The sequence below is a fragment of the Protomyctophum bolini genome, assembly GCF_963924005.1.
Source record: "Protomyctophum bolini genome assembly, chromosome: 13".
Taxonomy (NCBI): Eukaryota; Metazoa; Chordata; class Actinopteri; order Myctophiformes; family Myctophidae; genus Protomyctophum; species Protomyctophum bolini.
Window position 1 is genome coordinate 36,868,477 of NC_137874.1, and position 16,277 is coordinate 36,884,753.

Sequence of the window (16,277 nt, forward strand, 5' to 3'; positions counted from 1 at the left end):
CGTGCGTGCGTTTATGTAATTTGGGGGTTCTGTTGGGGCCGGTATCTGTTGCGTAATGGTCGGGGGGGTAGGACCAAGGGATTTGGGATTTGTTTATAAACATTTTGGTATTTGTTTATAAACATTTGTGATTTGTTTATAAACATTTGTGATTTGTTTATAAACATTTGTGATTTATTTATAACCATTTTGGGATTTGTTTATAAACATTTGGGATTTGTTTACAAATATTTGGGATTTGTTTATAAACATTTGGGATTTGTAAGTCTCATGGGGGGGGTAGGACCACTACCAGTTGACCTGTAAGTCTCATGGTCGGGGGGGTAGGACCAAGGGATTTGTGATTTGTTTATAAACATTTTGGTATTTGTTTATAAACATTTGTGATTTGTTTATAAACATTTTGGGATTTGTTTATAAACATTTGGGATTTGTTTATAAACATTTGGGATTTGTTTATAAACATTTGGGATTTGTTTATAAACATTTGGGATTTGTTTACAAACATTTGGGATTTGTTTATAAACATTTGGGATTTGTAAGTCTCATGGGGGGGGGTAGGACCACTACCAGTTTACCTGTAGTAAGTCTCATGGTCGGGGGGGTAGGACCAAGGGATTTGGGATTTGTTTATAAACATTTTGGTATTTGTTTATAAACATTTGTGATTTGTTTATAAACATTTTGGGCTCTGTATAATATGTTGCCTAGGGCCTCAAAAGGCCTAGAACCGGCACTGTGTGTAACTGTACTATGTGTGCATGTGGGAGCTGATGTGATCCAGATGTGTGTGTGTGTGTGTGTGTGTGTGTGTGTGTGTGTGTGTGTGTGTGTGTGCAAAAATATTTTTTTATACATTTGCAAACTTGTGAAATATTGGACATTTTGCACAATGTGTACTTTTGTTACTTTAAGTAGGCCTACACTTTCATACCAATGCTATACTTTTACTCAAGTAAATTTGAATTCCAGCCTTTTGCTTGAAACGGAGTATTTCTACATTGCAGTATTGATACTTATAAGTAAAACATTTTAGTACTTTTTCCACCACTGGTGGGGATAAGAGGACAGCAGGATGTTTGGACTAAAGACTCTGTGATTGCAGAACTGACTGCCGTGTCTGCAAAATGCACAGGGGAGCGCATCCAGACAGATGCTCCCTTTGTCCCTTTGTTCAATGCTACTTGTATTGCATGTATGTATGCATGTATGCACGCCACGGGCATTGCATACATTAATGTGTGTTGGGTATGCACAAAGTTGCATGGGAACTTGCCTACATGTGTGTGTGTGTGTGTGTGTGTGTGTGTGTGTGTGTGTGTGTGTGTGCCTGTCACCTCCATGGCTCTGTGGCAGTGACCTATATGTGACCTACTGTAAGGGTGTGTGTGTGTGCGTGCGTGCGTGCGTAAGTTGGGGGTGCTGTTGGGGCCGGGGGTATCTGTTGCGTAAGATATGTGTAACTGTAATATGTTTATATTATATGAGGAGTCATGTGTGCATGTGGGAGCTGATGTGATCCAGATGTGTGTGTGTGTGTGTGTGTGTGTGTGTGTGTGTGTGTGTGTGTGTGCGAGCGCGCAGATTTGTTTTTGTTGCAAACTTGTGAAATGGGACATTCTGTACAATATACTTTCTACTTTTGTTACTTTAAGTATAGGCCTACACTTTCATACCAATACTTTTGTACTTTTACTTTACTTGAAACAGAGTATTTCTACATTGCATGCAGTATTGATATACTTATAAGTAAAACATTTGAGTATACTTTTTCCACCACTGGTGACAGCCATGAGGTTCATTATTGTTGTAGGGGACAAGAGGACAGCAGGATGTTTGGACTAAAAGACTCTGTGATTGCAGAACTGACTGCCGTGTCTGCAAACTTGTGGTTGTAATCAAAGTGCACAGGGGAGAGCATGCATCCAGACAGAGGCTCTCATCTGAATGCTCTCTCATGGCTGAGCCAGGTGTAAAAATGCCTATACAGCAGTCAGAGCAGTGGTTGGTTTTTAATTTCAAGGACCCCCAGTTTGGTATATGCCTTGGATCCCCATAACTCCCAGGGACCCAGGGTCCATTTGGTTTAATTTGTACACTCTCAGAGTCACAGACCTAAGGGTCCATTTGGTTTTCATTACTATCAATAATTTAATCGGATCCCTTGGAACCCCCTCAAAGACCCCTGGGGGTCCCCGGACCCCACTTTGAGAGGCACAGGCCCAGCTTATACTAGATTGGCTATTTTTGGCAAAGAGACCACTGGGGACGTCGGTCAACTAGGGTTTCATTTGTGACCTTACATAATGTGTCCTATTATAGCCTACTGTAATGAGAACAACTGCTAATGCAAGGCTGACACATTAACCTAAAAGGGGGGGGGGGGGGGGGGGAATCAACAGTTATGACATCTTTGTTAATACAGCTTTATATATATATATTGGCTATGTGCATTGAATCATATTTCTTAAAATCACACAGAAAGAATGGGGGACTGATGCTTCGTCCATCCCTAAGTTAAATGGGGCCACCCACAGTAATCAAATCCTAGCGACGCCTCTGCACAGCACCGCTGGAGATCATAGCATCCTTTGGCCTACTGCAACGCAGCATCAGTGCCACGCGTGGAGATAAAGACTGACAGCATTTGAATTCACCAGCACAACAACCCGAATCAAACGACAACCTTATATAGTTCAATTATATCATCGTTAATTCGTTTTGAGGTGGGGGAAAAAGGATACATGATGGCATGTATGAGGGCATGGTGGGTCGCTGGTCTTTATGGATTCATGGTGCTATGGGGATTCGCTTCCTCTATCACTCGGTACTCGATACCAGAAGAAATGGAAGATGGGTCTTTTATCGCTAACTTGGCCACAGATCTGGGACTCGATATTCGCAGTTTGGTGCAACGGAGAGCGAAGCTTGATGTCGTACCAAGTAAGAATTATTTTGACATTAACAAAGAGACAGGAGAGCTGTTCATACGTGAAAAGATAGACCGGGAAACCATATGCACCAGCAAGACAACGTCTTGCTTTCTGAAAATGGATGTCATACTTGAAAATCCTATTCGTATTTTTAACATCGAGGTAGAGATAATGGACATTAATGACAATGCGCCGGTGTTTCGGAGGAAGACAATGCACTTGGATGTGTCTGAGTCAGCCGCTCCCGGTGAGAGGTTTTCATTGACAAACGCGGTGGACGCAGATGTTGATACGAATTCTATCAAGACATACTATCTCAGCGAAAGCGAGTATTTTATCATTGACATACAGACGGGGAGTGACGGCTCCAAGTACGTTGATCTGGTGCTCAACAGTGATTTGGACCGAGAGAAACACGCCATTCACAATTTAATTTTAACAGCTGTGGACGGCGGAATCCCCGCCCGCTCAGGAACAGCCAGCATCATAATTAAGGTTCTGGATATCAATGACAACGCTCCCCTTTTCGCCCAGCCGATATATGCAGTTAATGTCAGCGAGAATACCCCCATTGGAACAGTCGTAATGGTTTTAAACGCGAGCGATTTGGACGAGGGTCTGAACGCCGAGTTAATATATTCATATACGCTGTACACATCTGAAAAGACACAGGAGCTATTCACACTGGATCAAAACACGGGAGAAATAAAAGTGAAAGGGGTGCTCGATTATGAGGAGAGTCAAAGCTTTGACATGTATATACAGGCCCACGATAAAGGACCAAACCCACTGTCAGGACAGTGTAAAGTGATGGTGTTTATCATTGACCTGAATGACAATTATCCCGAGGTGACCATTAAATCTTTAAAAAACACAGTGAAGGAAGATATTGCATTAGGAACATTAATCGCAGTGATAGGTGTCGCTGACAAGGACTCTGGAGTTAATGGTGAAGTTGACCTCACTTTGAATCAACAAGATACGTTGCCATTTGTTCTGAATAAGTCATCAGAGGGTTACTTTCAGCTACTCGTCTCAAAGCCACTGGACAGAGAAATAATCAGCAAATATGACATCACACTTCGAGTCACAGACAGGGGTTCGCCGGCCTTATCTGAGAGTGAGACGATCACCCTGGAGATTCTGGATATCAATGACAACGCGCCGACGTTCCCACAGCCCTTCTACACCATCCACGTCGTGGAGAACAATGTTCCCGGGGCACTACTGACAACTCTCAGCGCTTTTGACCCAGATCTCAATGAGAATCAGTACTTGGTTTATTTCATAATGGAGAGGGAGATTGTGAACACGTCCATGTCAATGTTGTTCTCCATCAACCCAGAGAACGGTAACCTCTATGCCCTCAAAACCTTTGACTACGAGAGAGAGCGAGACTTCCTTTTCCACATTGAAGCGCGGGACTCCGGCGTCCCTCCGCTCAGCAGCAATGTGAAGGTTCATATAATCATCCTGGACCAAAACGATAACAGGCCACTCATTGTGTCACCGTGGAGGGCACAAGGATCAGTGATAGAGGAGGTGATACCAAGGTCAACAGATAAGGGCCACCTGATCGCCAAAGTGATCGCCATTGATGCAGACTCTGAGCAGAATGCTAGGGTCACCTACCAGCTCCTGCAGATTACAGACGCATCACTATTTAGCCTCGACCAGTACAACGGAGAAATACGGACAACGAGGATGTTCAGTTACAGAGACCCACGCCAACAGCGACTAGTTATAGTGGCTAAAGACAATGGTCAGCCCGCTCTCTCTGCCACGGTCACCATCAAGATCACCACTGTGGAACACATGATGTCATTTTCTGAGACAACAGAGGGGCCAGTCGAGTATTATGACATCTTCACGGACATTAACCTGTATTTGGTCATTGGTTTAGGCTCCGTGTCCTTCCTGTTACTGATTACTATCTTGGTAATTATAGTGCTGAAGTGTCAGAAGCCAAAACCAAAGCCTCTCAAGATGCCCCCGGGAACAATCAATAGGAACAGTATTATCAGCAGAAACAGCATGATCAGTCAGAGGAGCTCCACCATCGCAGACTCCACACTCATCTCCAGTGACGCCTACTGGTATAGTTTGTTTTTGGCCGAAACCAGGAAGGGCAAGGTGGTTGTGAGGCAGCCCATCGTACCCAAAGGAGCCGGGTACTTTGTGTCCAGTATACCCAGGAGTGGGAGCTTAGGGCCAACTGAGATCAGCGACTCCAGAGCGTCTACACTACAGGTATGCAATTATGCTACGATGTATGAAGCATACCATCGTCAAACACTGGTTCAGAGACTCAGTTGTGATCTGATGTTGTTAGGACTCTATGGTGGTATCAGTAGATGATGAAGGTGACAAAATGTACTGTTAAATACTGTGCACACACCCACCCAAGAATGTTTAAATATGAAGACAGGAATAACAAAACAGGAGCTGAAGAATTACATTCTTCAGGCCTTTTGTTGTAGTGTAAACAGGACATAATTGTCCCCACATTTTGGCATGAAGACCCTTGATTTTGACCTACCAGTAATACTAGTTTACAAGCCAATGAGCCAGGAGCACAGAGGCAAATATTTGACAAAATGTGACACTAAGTATATTGTTTTGACATTGTTAAATTACAAAATAACAAAAAATAACTATTCTTTACTGATTTTACTGATTACATGATACATTTATTTTACACAGCACTGTATGACGGTAACAGGATAGGTGGGCACCTTCGACATCTGGGCACCAATTTTACATCGAGGTGCCCAGATGTCAAAGGTATCCTGTATGATATATAATGTTTGTTTTTCATGTTCATATCCACCCAGTGAATGTGCCTATACCAGTGCCACATTTGGTGCTTTGAGACATTTAGCCATTATCTTAAATTATACCGGTATACTATAGGCTGATGCTCTTTGTGAACTGGCCTAATTGGGATCGATGTAAGTCATCAAGGTTGGAATGCATGCATCATTTGATTACGCAATACCTGTGTACTTGTCATATGCTACAGTACTATTATCATAGTACTCAGAGGCTTATGATCACAGCACAGGGACCTGTGTGTGTGGGTATAAAAATAACATGTGGCACAAATGTGCAGAGCTTGGCCGGTCCATCAAGCCGATGGGTTGACTTTGCCAATCAGGGAAGGCTGACACAGACAGAGACAGATGGCGTTTCAGTCAATGGACAACCATTGCTAAATGATGATAGCTAAATGTCTCAAATATTCTACGTCTCGGTGACATTCAAAACAAGGTTACACATTTTCAAATGAAAATGCTGCTAAGTTTACAGTAAATTAACGTTTTAATACAACAATTCCATTATTACGACATTTCTCTGGGGACCGCGTGGAACTGCCTCAAGGACTCCTGGGGGTCCCCAGACCGCCCGCACGCACGTGCACACAAGCACACGCACGCACACACGCACGCACACGAACACACACACACACACACACACACACACACACACACACACACACACACACACACACACACACACACACACAATGAATCTGTTTCTCTTTCTATTCTGAAGTACTCAAAATGAAAGGAAGTCCATTCTACAGACGGAGGTATGGTGACTGCAAATTACATGTTGTAGGGGCTACTGTGATTGTGTAGAAGAATTGTGTCTCCCAGTTTTTTCTATTTTGGTAAAAGTTTTCGGTTTTTCCTCTAAGAATTGGTTGTCTAAATGTTACACTCCCTTTGGTGACCACACTTTAGCTGTCAGAGTGAGTGCAAAACTGGACCCGTGCGGGTCCATTTCTACAGGGGGAGTTAACTGAGGATTTTACTGTGTGGCTCCCACATACACTTTATACTCTCCTCCCCTTTGTCCTTCACTGTATCGCTGTGAGGTTTGAACTTTAAACTGGCCAATTTCTAAAATGAGAAATCACCTCCAGTGGAGTTGAGATTAGGACCACGTTGGCTCTGGTCAGAGCTGTATTTTTGCACATCTGGCTTGCTTGCCAGAGACTCAGTGATGACACGGATTGAAAGGCATTAGCGTGCACTGTGCTGAATAAGGTCTTTGTGTATTTTATGCCTGAAAGCAAGGACACTTAAAGATCTCATGGCTCATCATGGTATACTATACTGTATGCTGCTATATTCTAGTTTCATCAGTTAGCATCCCCAAATGAAGGCTATTTTCCTCCCTCCTCGTCATACTGTAGTATAATGTGTTACAGTTGTTGCTCTGTAGTAGCAGTTGTAAGTAGTACACACTAAAGTCCTCTGTGTTATGTAACCATTTGTAACTCAGAGTGTATACATGTAACCAAATGGACCCGAAAGGGTCCATGGGTTCGATTTATACACTCACAGAGTTAAATGAACACTCAGGGTTGTGTAAGTGTAGCAGTTGTAACATTGGGCCACCAATCTTGACACTGTGATGCCTGCCTGTGCATGCCTTATTGGTACCTGTCTCCTTTCTTCTTCCCCTATTTCAATCATTTGATTTGACTTGTTACTTTGCCTAGTAATGCATAATCTGGATGATTTCTAAATTAGATTTTGGCACAAAAATTTGGATGTTAAAAGAGAATGATCTGAAATAATATTTGGGGCGAATGATAACAGTGGACTTGAAATGTGGAAAAACCCTCTCTGGCATGATTTTAATTTACACCCAATATCTAAACCCCCGAGACCCACTGGTATTTCATTAATGGTGGCAGTAACCAGCCAGGTTCCAGTGTTATTACTTTGACTACTGGTTCACTGTCGAGTTCATTTCCTGTCCGTCTTTAATTCTGTTTTCTGTTTCTTGGCAGGGATCCAGTCGAGACCTGCCATGATATCAAGAGCTTCATGGATGTCTCTGGCTGGAGAGATTCCCTGAAACTCACATTGAGGATGTAAAAACAATCACCATCATTCAGTCCCCTGGGTGTCAACAGCCGTCTCTTTTCAGTTGTTCCTGTGAAGCCTGGTTTATTCGTCCGTGCAACTGTGTTGCACACCAAAAACAGCAGATCTATAGGCTCACAGCACACCATGATGCAATGCATTATGAGCTTGTAGATCTGCTATTTTTGGTGTGCGACATATCGTACGGCGGCGGATAAATTAAACATAACTTTCGACACCTGCACCACCACCAAACGACTATCTTCCTTCAAGCATGAATCTGCATGAGATGCAGAGTGTGTTCAAAAAAGAAGATACAAAATATTAGTAAAAGGAAAAAATAAAAATAAAATAACCATTATCTAAGCATATCTGGAGAAAACTGGAATGACCTCATGTAAACCGCCATCTCAGTAACATGTTAGAAGCAGTTTGTACAGTTTGTAAACAGTTTGTATGGAAAGTTTCCATCTTGTCATATTCAAACGCTCTGTGACAGAACAAAAAATCTAATGCTGACATTATGTCCGGGTTCCCATAGGGTTGTAATTATTCCTCAGTAAAATCCTCAGTGTTCATTTATTTTTTTACACTGTCACTGAGGGTTTTATGGTGCATTGGAGTCCTCGGTAGCTCTAAACCGTGTTGGAACGATGGGTTTGTAGGTCAGCACTGTTGCAATCTCTTCAAGTCAATCAGGGTGAAGCAGAAACTTCCATACAATTATTCAAATGTAAAACTGTAGCTTTTCATATTCAATGACAGTGGCATTTAACATTTTCTATTGTCTCAGCCATTTCACAGATAAATAATTGTAGAAAACAATGTTTCAGAATGGTTTTACAGTACTAGTTTTTTAGTTACATTTCTTACCCAGTGTTGTACAAGATGGTCAAAAAATGTAAGATGGACTGTCTAAATTCTAAATCTATTGGGATTACCTTTCAGATTTTCAAAACTTTAGTAAAACATGTGAAATGGGTAATGGGCAATAACTTCATACAGGGTGCTTAAACAAAAAAGCTATATATATACACAGTAGAGGACAGTGCAATACACTTATCTAAGGTGGGGCAGGTGTAGAGAGCTTACACAATAATTGTCAGAGAAGCTAAAGATTTCCAGAATTCCGACTGCTATTTCTACAATCAACATATGAAATTATTTAAATAATAGTTACAAACTTCTGAATGTTTCACAGTTAATGTCCAAAAATCCTATTTATGATTGAGTATGTGAGTCCAAGTACTCACATATAATATAAAAGTTTCAACATTAAAAAAGAGTGGTCACATTAGGGAAACTAAGCTAACATTCCAGTACATTTCCGAATTTTAACTTTGAAACATTCATAATCATTGGTAATTAAATAACCTGAAATGTCCAAGAAAATGTTCTTATATTATACAAAATATCTGGCTGATGAGAATGACTTATTACCAATTTGATAATGCAATCCAAAGAATAAGTTTTTACTGGTAGAAAACTATCTACCGGTACATTGTTTACTCTCAAATATCATTGTAATTTTGCCTACTATATAAAAATAACTAGCCAATGTGTACATGATGATGATTGTGAGAATGTTGCCCCTTATTGCCTAGAAATGTCAGCCAATTCCCAATTGCATCATAGCATTTAGCTCTCTAAACCTAGCGCTCACTCTATTACATTATAATTCAAGCGGAGATGAGCTGTATTCATATTGTGAACAAGATTTAAAAACAGATCAACCATTGCAGTGATCAGATACATTTGGAAAAAATATGTTATAAGCTAATGGATGCTGTGAGGATAAGTACTTTATAAGAATTAGACTGTTTAAAATATAATAATGAAATGTATTTAAGTTTACCAAGATGCACTGGAATACATGGCCCCGGCAGGCCATGTATTTAAAGTTTACTATGTTTTATGAATATTCATGTTTTTATATGCATAGTTTATGTAATTATTCTTAATGCCGCTTTTGTGAGCTTCTTTAAAAAATACTTTTGTTTTAGCATATTTGTATTTCAGTGGCTCTAATGTGGTTTTGGTAGTGTAGAGAAATATAAATCAAACGGAAAGGGAAGTACTTTTATTGAAATAACCAGTGAACTGGAAGACAGCACTTTGGCAGTCTTGTGATGCCCAAAGAAGAGTAGAACCCGGCCGATGCCAGATTTGTGGGGTCTGATTTGGGAGAGTCCTAGACCAGTGGGTTCTCAAACTGTGGGTCCAGATTTGTGGGGTCTGATTCAGGAGAGTCATAGACCAGTGGGTTCTCAAACTGTGGGTCCAGATTTGTGGGGTCTGATTCAGGAGAGTCATAGACCAGTGGGTTCTCAAACTGTGGGTCCAGATTTGTGGGGTCTGATTCAGGAGAGTCATAGACCAGTGGGTTCTCAAACTGTCGGTCGGGACCCCTGGGCGGGTCCCCACATGATTTTATTTATTATTATTTAATACATAAAAAATAAAAAATAAAACATAATTTAAAAGACCATTACGGCATCAAATGTAATCAACAAATGATACTATGAAAACTGGTCAAACATTGGCCAAATTGTCAAAGAATATAAGAAAGAGGCAAACATTGTGAAAGCTTTATCTACAAGTAGATAGGGTGGGGGTATAGGGTGGGGGGTTCCCAGTTAAAAAATGTATAAAGTCACTGCCTGAAAAAGTTGAGAACGACTGTCCTACCTATATATAATTACTGATGTTTTGACTGATATTCTGTCAAAAATGGCAAAGTTTTTGTAATCGGGCTCTACCAAAGAGTTGCCGTTTCAGACACAAGGAGCTACAATGTAAAAATCATCAGTGTTAGTTCAACTTTGAAAGTGAACAAATGTCACCAAATAGACATGCAAGGCTCCATTTGGTTCCATTTATCAACACTACTTTACTGTGTAGACTGAACAACATTGTGATGCTCAGAGGAACGTAAGACGATAAGCTAGAGTGAATATATTATAGTTATTATGAATAAGTATACATTGGCATGAAAAGGAAAAAACAAGATTATAACCACCCTCTCGCTGCACATGGGAAATAATAAAGATTAAGCAAACTGTGCAATCTAGCACAGTTACTTAAAAGAATCACGATAGTGAACTAAAAACCATTGCAGCAATTCTTTTAAAGGACCCCTCCCCCCAAAACAATACTATTTTGGGCCGTGCAGAATATTCAGACTAACAACAATCAGCATTTTGTCAAAGCACGGAAAGTATTATCTGCCAATTGATATCACGGCACAGTATTCAACAACAAAGAATAAAGTATATTTTTCAATCAGTATTGTGCAACTTGAGCAAAGAGTCCAGATTTGGTTGCAACAACTCAAAGCTGTAGAATGTATCACAGATTTCCCTGTATAATATATTCTGACAAAAAGCAGCGTCTTCACCATAAGTATAAATGTAGATCTACAACAACAGCTTGTCTGTTACATTTTGTAAAGCAACATGGGATCTAACTGCAAGTGCATTGTATGAACTTGTATAGTTACATACAAAAAGTCAATTCATATAGAAAATAAATAAATATATACAGATTGTAATTCTGATGTGCTCCTTGTGTGCCTTGTGCATTGTAATAAGGTATTGACAAGTTATAAATTATATAATGGTGCTTAAACAAATATCAAATCATAATTATTGTCCAGATTCCATCTGGACTGATTTCACAATCCAAACATTAGACGTGGACTCTGGTTTTATAGATTAAGCTGGCTGACCTGAAATTATGAGCACTAATTTGTAACAACAGATGTTCCATATGAGGAGCAGCGAATGCGTGTAAATCTGGCAATGTATAACTGCTTTATACTTTGTGATTTTTTATACAATATGCTTTTTGATATCTGCTGTATTCACTGTGACTGAATGGCACAGGAGGGGTGTTTGTGTCGCTTGCCTGCTATACAGTATGTGTATCTATGTGTTCTTTCTTTATTATGTCAAATGCCTTGTTATTATCTGCATTTTTTTATTGTCAGTCAGACTGTGTACAGTATGCATATGAGCTGCATAAAAAATGCAATTCTATGACTCAGTATGTATCTTTGATAGTGGATCAAAATTCAAAACAGTATAGGACAGAATGGCCTTGTAATTATTTTTAAATACAGTTTAATATGAGTTTCTCGTGTTGCTTAGTTGGCTTAAATGTTCTCTGACCGATCATGCAGATTTGAATAAAGCTTTTTAATCTGTTTTACTGTTGTGTCTGTTTTGAAAGAATTTAAGTTCTCAAATCTGAACATCTGAACATAAACGCATTCAGAACTCTCATGCACACATTCTGACCCAGTTTTCCACTTTGGTGCTTTGTACTAATTCAGGGAGATTGAAAGCAAAATAATGGAGACATTCCTGCAGTTCAAATCACCAAAGTAGACACAAATAATAGCTCTCTCAGCATTATTCTGTCATCCTTAAAAGCCCGGTTTCTAAACTGCACAAAGTCTAAACCTAAAAAATTCTCTCCACTATTACTGCAAAGTGCTTCCTGCCTGCAGTCCTGGAGGAGATACATGAGTGATGGCTCAGTAAAACTGCCTGGTACCTAGGAAACAATTACCATGACAACCACGCTCCCTTCCTATGACAAAGAAGGTAAACGAGAATGAACACAGTCTGCAGGATTATGGATTTGCTAATGTATGTTGTACTGTTTGTCATTTGCTGCATTTGAAGGGTGAATTCAAACAAACAAACAAAGCAGTGTATAAACTATAAACCTTGCAAAGTTGTGACTGAGACGTAATGAGAAGTATAATAGTTTGTATTTGATTTCCTTGTGACATCAACCTCAGAACACTTTGAGTTCATACTGAAACCCGAACATACTGGTAAATAGTACTGTATATTCTATCTCCCTCTTGTGTCTGTCCCTGCATGTACTGTATGCAAACAACATGCAAGTTCAAGATTCGAACCCCATCGTCTCCCACGTGGGAATAACAACATAATATGACTTTTCTTGTAGCCACCGTGCTCTGACTTCTTCTGGTGCGCTATCCAGATCAACATCAATAAGAAATAAAGGTACTGTGGCAAGAGTGAATTTTAACTATTTTTATTTTCGACATCACAAATTAATGACAGACGTTTCGGCTATCCAGCCTTCATCAGTGTCAAGCCGAAACGTCTGTCATTTATTTGTGATGTATAAAATTAAAAAAATAGTTAAAATTCACTCCTGCCACTGCATGTGTCCCAGTCATTCTCAATAAAAAAAACATATTAGCCGGCACTCCGAAGTCCGAAGAATAATGGTGCTTTTACATTCTCGCCACGTATAATGTAATGTAGACCAGCTCTGTCAATTATAAAGGGACCTGTGAAACACAGAAATCACTCTGTCGATAGTGGCCTAATCATCTAACAATGCATGCATAACACAGTCCCCATACCCCTTTTGGACAGAGGGCACTGATACAGTACATGAATACAAAATACAAGCAAAAGGTTTAACTTAAAAATAAACAATATTCCCATTGACCAAGTAAAGGAGACTATAAATGTTTAGGAATTTCCTTCAATAAGACTTTATCATGGTCGCATCATGTTGATAGCACTGTGAGTAAAATGGGAAGGGCTGTCTCAGTCACTAGAATAATTTCTAGAGGTCTGCCACCAGATGTCATTAAACAGGTCTTAAATGCTTTAGTTCTGTTCTGTCACAGCTTGATTATTGCTTTGTCATTTGGTCTAGTGCCTCAATGACAGATATAAAGAAATTACAAATTGTTCAAAATAAAGCAGCACGTTGTGCATTACATTTTTCCTACAGAACTAATCTAAAAGATATGCACGACAGATTAAGATGGCTGACTGTTAGTCAAAGGTCCACTTACTGTTTAGTACATTTCATCGGAAACATAAAAGTCAGATTTCAGCATTATGAATAGAAATAATCAAATCCCTAACATAATATAAATTATAATGCCCCATGCATGGCAGAAGGACATATCATGCATTTTCTCATATTATCCTGTTACAGAACACTACACCCCATCTATCATCAGCTTACTTTCTGTTTTTCTTTTTGCATCCCTCCATCATCCAATTCTCCTAATCACTCTCATCTACTGTAGAAAAAACCCAAAAGCTCAGTAGGGCATTTCGGTATAACTTTTGGTCCACCCATCAGGGGTCTATTTCTCCCCTTAATGTGAACTCTATACAAAGTCATCTTTTGCTTTTGTCTTGCAATAAATACATCTGGAGTATCTTGAACATGGACAACTGGTGGGCAGTTCTCCTCTAAACACTGCAGAGGGCAGAGCAAACCATGCTGTGCCATGGGCTTTCTAGTAGAATGGAGCTCTCTAGTGCCCTCTGTCTGTGTGTGTGTGTGTGTGTGTGTGTGTGTGTGTGTGTGTGTGTGTGTGTGTGTGTGTGTGTGTGTGTGTGTGTGTGTGTGTGTGTGTGTGTGTGAGAGAGAGTGCACGTGCACGTGCGTGCGCATAGGGGTCAGAAGGTTGATGCAGTCAGTCTCTACAATGTAAGATTTATCCGAGTGTACAAATGTAATAATTTTATTCACATTTGTACACCCTTGGGGTTACAGATGTATGAATTAACTTAATTAAGATTTTACTGTGCATGTTTTGACAACAACCATATTTTAAAAATAGAGTTACAGTACATAGCTGAATGGACCACAGCTTGCATCTTTAAACCTGAAGCTTACACTGTTGACATTTTTATTTTGACTTTTGTCTTTTAACTGACTTTGTTTAAGCTGATTAATCTCAAAACCTTGTAAACCTTTTCAGCAAGCCTTCTTTTAAACGTTTCTATAGTGGCCCACCCTCATCTCTGATGAGATGCTATAGTGTCAGGGCATTTGTAATTGCACAGCCGTGGTTAGAAAGTTAAACTGTCGTTGCATTAATAATAAATAATACCATACATTAGATTTAAGACCCTAACATTTAGACATAATATTTCTGTACAGCATATAGTTTATATGTCTTTTATATTTGTTTAAATTATCATCCAAGTAAAGATAATCTTTCCAAGTCTCCGACAGTATCTAGCTTTCAATAAATGGTGCATTTATATAGGGCTTTTATCCAAAGCGCTTTACATAGATTGTGCATATATTCACCCATTCACACATACACCGATGGCGGAGGAAACCCAAGGCACCAACCTGCATATCGGGAGAAATTAGAGGCTCTTGCTCAAGGACACTTTGACACTAACTCTGGGGGGAGCCCGGGATCGAACTGGGAACCTCGCAGTTCCCATCCGGCCACTCTACCAGCCACTCTACCCCTGAGCCACTGCCGCCCCAGTCAGTAAATGTTATCGTCTCTCATGCAGTAGTTGCGTAACCGCAATCAAACTGATGAGGTCAGTGAATTCTCATTTAAGCCCATGATGGATGGCTTTCCCTGTAAAAAAATCTCGCTATTTGAATTGTCGTGACTTCTTTCGCTCATTGCAGTACTATACCAGTCAAAGTGTGATCATGTCAGACAGGCTGTGAATATTATGTCCAGTGACCAGTGACCCAAAGCATTAGAGAAGAGACACATGGCTTGAGATGATGAACAGTCTCATTACCTATAACCTCCATGTCTGTTCCACACTGAAAACAGCAGCTCTAAAAGCTCTCAGCACATCAAGTCTACGACGTGCTGTGAGCTTGTAGAGTGGTAGTGTGCGGCATTGCCATACTGTATGACAAATATAACCCAGGCTGTAGGCTGCACACAAGGGATGGGAGTGAGGTCATCAGTACGTTCCTGAGTTGTGGTAGCCACTCACAAGGAGAGTTGCCTGTGTGTCATTTGTCATATTTCCCTTCAGGCAAAGAGCTGTTGACTGGGTGGAGAGATAAAGTGTAATGCATCATCACCAGAAACAAATAAATAAAAACAGGTTGTCAGTCACTCTCTGATTTAGAGACTCAGACTGAAAACTTAGAACAGGAGGTAAAATGTGTTGCAATTGTACTTCAGGGCAGACAGAATAATACAGTGTAAGAGGGTGTATGTATATCAGCAGGCAGAATGCAGTTGTGAGTGCAGTCGTCATTTTTAGGGTCAGTCATGAGTGAGCGATGCCTGTAGCAGGTTGTTGTGCTATGGGGTCACTGCTGCATTAGTTTGTACCAAGCACTGTGTTTTGGTTCTTTCAGATGACTGCACCCAAGCTAGAATCTAGTACGCTTACATAAGTGCTGTGAGGTACAGAGATAAATGTGACTCCATGAGGATGACATTTGGAGCCAGAATATTGGGAGTCAGTCAAGACAGTGTTTTAGATTTCTGAGGTGATTGACACAAAGGGTGGGTCACGGATATTTATTACTATGACATTCAATTCTATGTCATATTCATATTAGCTGGGGGGCCACAGGCCCAAAATCTCAAGGAATAGAGTTTAACCTGTGATGTCAGTACTTTTTGGTGTTCTTTCTGTTCATTTGGTCATTAGGGTCCACAGAATGAGAG

The 16,277-nt window shown here is 40.2% G+C and overlaps 1 protein-coding gene across 2 annotated transcripts; it reads left to right on the forward strand.

The window, feature by feature from the left end:
• Positions 1-2,637: 2,637 nt before the first annotated feature.
• LOC308327176 (protocadherin alpha-C2-like) lies at positions 2,638-10,389 on the forward strand. Of its 2 annotated transcripts, none has more exons than XM_080780392.1 (2): positions 2,638-5,183; positions 7,738-10,389. In XM_080780392.1, exons 1-2 carry the CDS (start codon positions 2,745-2,747, stop codon positions 7,759-7,761), a joined length of 2,463 nt encoding a protein of 820 aa, XP_080636518.1. In that variant the 5' UTR covers positions 2,638-2,744; the 3' UTR covers positions 7,762-10,389. The 2 variants fall into 2 exon arrangements, with proteins under 2 accessions (XP_080636518.1, XP_080636517.1); XM_080780391.1 differs by having other exon boundaries at positions 7,746-10,389.
• Positions 10,390-16,277: the final 5,888 nt, after the last annotated feature.

Bases quoted from the DNA above. Each gene is read 5' to 3' on its own strand.
- LOC308327176 (XM_080780391.1), top strand. From the start codon at position 2,745: ATGATGGCATGTATGAGGGCATGGTGGGTCGCTGGTCTTTATGGATTC. The intron at 5,184-7,745 runs GTATGCAATTAT...GCAGGGATCCAG, and splicing joins CCAGAGCGTCTACACTACAG to TCGAGACCTGCCATGATATC.